The 7,988-nt window shown below is 37.4% G+C and overlaps 1 protein-coding gene across 1 annotated transcript in view; it reads left to right on the plus strand.

The window, feature by feature from the left end:
* nudt9 (nudix hydrolase 9) overlaps window positions 1-1,600 on the plus strand; it is a gene marked incomplete at its 5' end in the record, with an annotated part of 5,405 nt that extends 3,805 nt beyond the window's left edge. The window contains 2 exons of the mRNA XM_015399986.1: window positions 578-662; window positions 744-1,600. Of these exons, the coding sequence (XP_015255472.1) occupies window positions 578-662; window positions 744-889 (231 nt within the window). The remainder of the gene's footprint in view (window positions 1-577; window positions 663-743) is intronic.
* Window positions 1,601-7,988: the final 6,388 nt, after the last annotated feature.

The raw sequence follows: 7,988 nt of genomic DNA on the forward strand, positions 1-7,988 counted from the left end.
CCTTTCCTCTCAGCATACTGTCCATAAAAAAAAAAGCTACTAGTGCCGTAAAAACTGAAAAGGGCAGCTTTTGGTGGATTTACTTGACAGAGTCAGCTTTTGAGAAGTGGATACGACAAACAATAGTCTAATCAGGGCTTACAGACGCAAGAAACAATGACAGACGTTGAGTTTCATCACACTGCTAAGCAGAATCATCACTGGAAATCGTGTGGCAAGCTAGGGAAGCTATTATTTTTATGAGTATCTGAAATTTCATGATTACGGAGGCTAACTGTAAGGAGATGACGCGGTCTGCTAATGCCCTCTTTGTTATCTGTGAACTGAGCCAGAACTGAACCACGTCGGGCCCTACTGTTGAACTAGTACTCTGTTAGTGTGGTCCGATCCATTTGTGCGCGCCAATTACACTCAACAGTCATCTCGGTTACCATGCTTGGACCAATCTCGACATACTTTTAAAAGGGTAGTGTAAATTGGGCCTATGTCATGTCACAGGATATGGATATAAGGATGCCTCCAAACAACATTCAAACCCTCTTGGAGATTATGTTCAACCCTATCTTTCTGCTCTCAGGTCTACAAAGGCTATGTTGACGACCCAAGAAACACTGACAATGCCTGGATGGAGACAGTTGCCGTCAACTTTCACGATGAAGCAGGTCATTTTCATCTTCAACTTGTTTTTTCAACCTAATCCCCATGTCTGCACATTCCCCCTCTAAATATTTCTGTCTCTGCAGGAAACAGTGTGAGCGAGCTGCCCCTGCAAGCTGGAGATGACGCAGGACAGGTCCAGTGGGTGGACGTGGACTCGTCCTTCGCTCTCTATGCGAGCCACTCCCACTTCCTGGAGCTGGTTGCCAGAGAGAGGAAGGCCCACTGGTAATCAAAGGACAAAAGGCTGTTCTGATCGAACAATGAGGCAAAGCAGAGCCTGAACAGCACTTGTCCATTCATCCAGAGTGACCCCTAATGGGAATATTTAATATATTCATAAAATCTATCTAACCAGACAGCATGATGAGGAAAAAAATGCAAAAAAGGAATAGAAATGCAATCCAACTTTAATCTTTAAATAAGGTGTATTATGTTCATGTGCATCTATGACAAACTGCCTTGCAAAGGATTTAAAATGTCACATTAAGGAGTATTTTCATTTTTATTGCGTCTGAAAAAATATGTATGCATTGTGCCTTAAAAACATTTAGTAACTGCTTGAGCTTTTTCATTTCACTGTGAAGTGGAAGGGAAAGAATGCTTTGTTCAAAGAATTCTTACAAATAAAAACCTGAATATTGTTTTGTGATTTTATGCCCTGTTCCACAGCTTCTCAGAAGCCCATTTTTAGGGCCTATCAAGCCTTAGATATGGTCAAAATGTTCCTTACTAGGTCTTAAATGATCTTTGGTTACACCTTAATGCAGTGGCAGCTGGTGGAGTTTTCTCTAGGGGGGGTACAAATTCAAAATGTATGTATAGCAAAAAACTATTCTAAGTTAACACACCAGTATATTTATATGAATGCCAACAACAAAAAACTCTATAAAATGAAAACATAATTACATGTACAGGTTTACTTTTTGTACATAAATGTACTTCTCAAGTTTTGTGAAGGCAAATCTGTGTTTTGCATGGTCCAATATTGTGTCAAAAAATGTACCAGTTTAATAATGGAGAAGCTATTAGTCAGCTTTATATATTTTGAATACATAAAAGCAATTTATTTTTGGAGACTGTGTTTATTTAAGAACAACTATGCAAATTAAAAAATAGAAAAAGTACACTATATTATAATTTCCATGTGAATCCCAGATTGTTCATGCTTCTTTGCCTTTTCTAAAAAGTGTTTAAAATTAGTCCTACCTGTCTTTATCAATGCTTAATCAGACCCTGACATTTGAAAAGTAGGCAGGTAGTCAAAGCAGCAGAATAAAGCGGTAGCCTCGCTGCATGCAGTTAGCCAAGCCTTGTAGCTAAACCAGGTCCTGGAAAAAGACAGAGTGAACCGTCTCCATCAGTCTTTGGACTGCTGATTAATTCTGATGTTCGGCTGATCAGGTCCAAACAGTTTTACCTCCAGCGTCTCTTGGTAAGCTTTTTAAGGAATTTCACTTCCGTGACTTGACCTGTCAATCAGCTGCCCTACGACTGTGACGACATTTCCTGTCACCTCAGGGCACAGCTCTCATGTGCCTGGAGCTCTTCTATACCTTTGTATTGCAGAGGAGCTACTGCACATGTACAGCTTTTAACGAGTCAATGGGCAGCGATTTTTGTGCCCTTAGTTGGAAATACGTCACCAATCTGACAAAAAACTGAACAGCTTACTCGTCGTTAAAGATGAAACATTCGCACATATAAAAAATATATATACATCAAAAACATATAACAAAAAATATATATCAACATATTTTGAAATATTTTAATTTTATAATTTTATTTGCTTTTTCTTTTATTTCTTAATCAAGGTCATTGGAAGGGTGGGGCGGTGCCTAGGGCTCTGTATTTTGGCCAGCCGTCACTGGTTAAATGTATATTGGAGGGTGTTCTTTTTCCGGGTGGATAATCAAAATAAGTGATCCTCCTAATTGTCAATCATTTTGGTGATGTGTGAACATAAGGACGTCCTACATGTTCGTCCCCATTTTCACCTTTTGAGTGATTTTTTTATTTTAAATTTATTTATGATGTAGTTAAGTAAGGTATATATTGTGTTTATTCCAATAATAGTTTAAATAGGCTTGGTTTTAACTTGTTTTACCATTAAATGGGTGGTGGCCACTGTTCTTGAGAACTCGAGTACTTTGTGAAAAATATGAATCCTTTGGGCCTTTTCTTTTTTAATCGCCTCGTCTAGAAAATCTATCTGTAGCCATTTATAGCGAGGCCTGAATCGAATCTAAAGTATCAGACTTAACTGGAGCTAAATACAAGTTCATGCCAGACTTCAAAAAACAAAAACAACAAAAAAAACACTTTTGTAGAGGGTTGTGTAGGAAAAAGGCCCCTAAATGTGTAGATATAACAAATAATTTAAATGTTTAATTGGTAGGCTTTTAAATGCCTCCGGATCTGACATCAGAGAAGTTCAGAAGGATTTTTTTTTTGCATTAAGGAAACCAACCAGAGATTTGCATAGAATAGACCCTGAAAGGCAAAGAGGAGTAGTTGAAATGAAGAAAGCTCACTGATATCTAAATAGGATCACTTGCTGACTGAGCTATTTCCATTTGACAATACCCCTGAACTATTTCTTACCTGACTCTCACATTTGCTCTTGGGATCTTGCTGCATTGGATCATCGAGGCAGAGTTGGAAAAATACAGAAGCAAACTCAGAAATAAACAGCTCTGCATGAACATGTGTACAATTTTAGGGGTTTTATTGACTATTCATTTCTCTTAAGGATGGTATTATCCCTCACTTAACAGGAATACAATAGGTGCACTACACTTCAGTGGTAGTTGAAGAAAGCATAGAGAATTCAGCTGCAGTGGGGATTTAAGCAGAGATTCTTATAGGATACACTAATTAAATATTACTCCTTCCTAATTGGTGTCACAAATCCAGCCTGCCTACTTTCTTTTCCCTCATCTCTTCTTACATCACTTGCTTGACTTAATATTTAAGCAGTTTTCAGTTTGAACCCTGCATTGGTTCTGCTGCTGTGGCACCACCACTTACTCACTGCCAGAAGTATTCTTTAACATTCCTGATGTGGCCCCACCACTTACTCACTGCCAGAAGTATTCTTTAACATTGCTGATGTGGCCCCACCACTTACTCACTGCACTGGGGGAATAAAAGTTTTGGAAGGACAAAGAGTGTGCTAAGAACTGCCACGAACTGCAGGGGGAGTAAAAGTTCCGAAAGGACAAAGAGTTTTGTCATGGATTTGTAGAAAATATCATAGAACTGTAAATGAAGATAATAATTGATATAACAGAAGGACTTTATAACAAACAATGCTGTACATTTTCATTCATTGATTTTTCAACGCCTTTGACTGTGTTGATTATGCTGCTATCATCAGATGCTTCTTAGCCATTGGTTTTTTCCCAAAAAACACTTGGATGGATTAGAAAATCTCTCACGAGCAGAACCCAATCTGTTGATGCAGAGATCCTATTCACAGATGTGTTAGAAGTGAAAAGGGGTGTGCCTCAAGGTTATTATTTACACTTTACATAAATGACCTGCGACAGAATATTCCAAACTCCTTTTTTAATAAAAGTTTTATGCTGATGATATTGTCATTTACTGTGTAGCACCTAATCCTGCTAATGCCTTTAAATGTTTACAATATGCGTTAGATAAAATGCAGGAACAACTTTGTCTTCTTCAACTTATACTAAAGGATGATAAGCAAAATGTATGTTTTTCTTTTAGTGTATTAAAAAAACCCTTCTTGCCTTTTATTGACTATGGAGATACGATGTACATTAATGCTTCTGCTCACTGTCTTACAAGATGTGTTATTGTGTACCATAGGGAACCTAGATTTATTGCCAACTGTTGTCCATTTACCCACCATTATGATCTCTACTACAAAGTAAACTGGCCCTCACTCTCTAACCGGCGCCTCTCTCACTGGTATGATTTTATCTATAAAACTATTATCGGTGATCTTCCATCATATTTGACAAAACCTTTAACAAGAAAGCAAGGAAGCTATCATCTCTGATCCTTGGACAGCCTACAGTTTCTGCAGAGTTTTAAAGTTCTAAATTTGTTCTATATGTTTTTGATTTATGTGTTTTTCTAAGCTTTTTTTTAATGTGCTTTATATGTTGTAATTTATATGCTGCTGTCCTCTTGTCCAGGTCTCTCTTGCAAAAGAGATTTTAGATCTCAATGGCACCTGGTTGAATAAAGGCTAAATAAAAATAAAATCAGAATCTCTATCCCAGCTGAACAATTCATTTCTTCATCTTTTCATAGCCGTGGATATCTACTGATTAAAGGATTAATTGTGCTGTTTCTTCACTATCTGAGACCTTCGCAGATAGGACTTTAGTTACTTACAAAGGACTGTTAAAGGCAACTAGCTAGGTTTTGCCAAACTGCTTCATAGTTACTGTAAAGGCATACTAGCCTTTTCAAATTTTCACATGTGAAAATAAATGTAAAAAATGTCATATTTATGTTTAGCTATGTATTTAAATAAATTTTTTGTTTATTTACAAAAAAAAAGACATATTTAGGTTAATAGGAGGCGATCTGTGTGCGTGAACACCACAAGGGTAGAACTGAGAAAAATCAAAACTGATACCTATCCCATGCACTGAGGAATATGGGAAAAGAAAGTAATTTTATAAAAATATGGGGACTTAAACTAAAAACAGCTGCAGCAGCAAAATAGTGATAAATGACTTTGATCCAAAGAAATATGAGTTGCCTTTTCAAATCTGAGATGCAGTTCAGGAGAAAATGTTTTGCATTTGTTATGGGAATGAAGCTTACTAATCTATTTGTTAGATTTAGCTCCATCCAGCTTCCCATTAACTCTCACCAGTTTCCCTGTTGCTGCTGAAGAAAAGCATCAAATAATGACAGCAACCTAAATTATTGAGAAAAGGAGTCCTAAACATTTTGTTTTTTCCGAATGAGTCTAATAATAAGATAAATGTGTGTATGAGTCCATCAGTGGTTTTTAAGCTTATGAACAAAAGTAGGAAAATAAGACATAAGAAAATCTTGTGAATAATAGTTTAAATTCTCTTTAGTAGCGTTACACAAAATACTTAATCTGGATGGCATTAAATTGACCTCCTGTAATACAACAGCAACAAAAAACTGGTGTTGTTTTTGATCAGGACATATCTTCATATCCCATATTAAACACATTTCTAGGCTTTCCTTCTTTTAATTCTAGATCAATCCCAGAATAATGAAGATATGTCCAGAAATAAGGCTGAAATACTAGTATTTTCTATTTCAAAGCTGGAATATTGGAGTTCCTTGCTATCAGGAAGTCAACGAAATGCAGTTAGAAGTGTGATGGCCTGGTAGCCCTGTTTGGGTTGGATCATAAAGGACCAAGCTGCAACTGTGAAGCAGGGTTGTGAGTCAGTTAGTTCCTATTTTAAAGGCCTATTGACCTTTGTCATATGTCTCCCCTTTCTTACAATCCCATTTAATGTCAGTCTGCTTTGAAATAAAGGCCACTAGTGCCAATAAAACATAGAAAGCCAGCAACTACAGAGTACCACTACCTGCTACCAACATAGTTAATGTTTTGGTTACACCATACGTCATCTATCCTTCCCTCTCTTTTTGATCCCTACTTTGCTTTCAGTTAATCCAAAATGCTGGACTTTCGATAGAAATTAAAAGAAATCCTATTTTAGCTTCCCTGTTAAATCCAGTATACCATTTAAATGGATCCTGCTCATGTATAAAGCCCTTAAAAATCAAGCTCCATCTGTATCAGGTATCTGATTGTTTCTTCGGTTTCTAACACAAGCACTGGTGGTTCTCAGGGGCTCTTGGTAAAGAATGGGAGACAGATCTTGCAGTTTTGAGTCTCCTCTCTTATGGACCCAGCTACAGACACTCTGAGGCAGACAGTAAACCTAAACTCCCTCACCAAGAAAGCCCAGCAGAGGATATACTTCCTGCGGCAGCTGAAAATATTCAACCTGCCGAGGACAATGATGGTGCTCTTCTACTCCTCCATCATTAAATCCATTCTCTCCTCCTCCATCACCTTCTGATACGCTGGTGCCAATGCTAGGGATAAGGGCAGACTGCAGCGTGTCAGCCGTTCTGTAGAGAAGTATTATAGTATTGTAATTGGCTGCAATCTTCCATCTCTCCAAGATCTGTATGTCTCCAGGACTCTGGGGCATGCAGGGAAGATTGTGTCTGATCCCTTCCACCCAAACCACAAACTATTCCCATATGTCCATCAGGACCAAAACCTCATGCCACAAGAACAGTTTCTTCTCATCTGCTACCAGCCTTATCAACAAGGCACAGGGAGATTCAACTTTATTGTCATTACACAGGTACAGGTACAAGGCAACGAAATGCAGTTTAGGTCCAACCAGAAGTGCAATAGCAGCAAGTGCAGGATAAATAATGGTTCCATAAATACAGGACTTGGGTTTCTACTGAATAAGCAAAGAGATGAATACCATTATAAACAGAATCTTCCTAATAGATTTGTCCTATGAATATAATATATAGATAACTAGTCTTATGAACTAACATCAAAACCAAGTCAAATTCCCTGTAAGTGCAAACCTACTTGGAAATAAGCTTGGTTCTGATTCTGATTCTAAGAAGTCTATGGTGAGCAGGGGCGGAGCTAGATGGGGGGGCAGGGATGGCCATGGCCACCCTTAGCCAATCTTTGGCCACCCCTACCATTTTTTCCATGTAATACAGATGGCGGCAACAATAATACTCTCAAGTGGAATATTTAAAACATTAAATTTTTTTTGTGCTTAATTTTTTACACATCATTATACTAACATCAAAGATGATAAATACAGAATTCATGCTCTTTTCAGATTTTGTGTTATATGGGGTAAAGTGAAAATGATGTGTCTCTGCAAGTCATCTAGGAGTCTTCAGTGAAATCATAGATAAATAACAATTTAAATAAAAAAACTTATCAAATAATCAATTTATGTAGATATTAGTGCTTGTAAATATACATTTTATGCAGAATGTTAATTGAAACAAGTAGGTAAGTGATGACAATGGAAAAGATTTACACCCCAGAACTCAAAACTGAGAGTTTTATCCACTATACCTTTTATCTAGAAATTACGATGTTTAAATATATGCCTCTATTTGTTAGAAAAGGCGTTAGGAAAGCATAGTTTGTTTTTATTTACAAAATATGGATGTTTTGCTCGTTAATTTTGCCGTTTATCAGCAGCCGATCAGAGCAGGTACACTTTCCAACGGTACTGTGATTAAGCTGAGAAAGAAACTACATTTCCCACAAGTCTTTGCGACAAAAAAGACGCCCA

The sequence above is a fragment of the Cyprinodon variegatus genome, unplaced genomic scaffold, assembly GCF_000732505.1.
Source record: "Cyprinodon variegatus isolate N-32 unplaced genomic scaffold, C_variegatus-1.0 Scaffold1064, whole genome shotgun sequence".
Taxonomy (NCBI): Eukaryota; Metazoa; Chordata; class Actinopteri; order Cyprinodontiformes; family Cyprinodontidae; genus Cyprinodon; species Cyprinodon variegatus.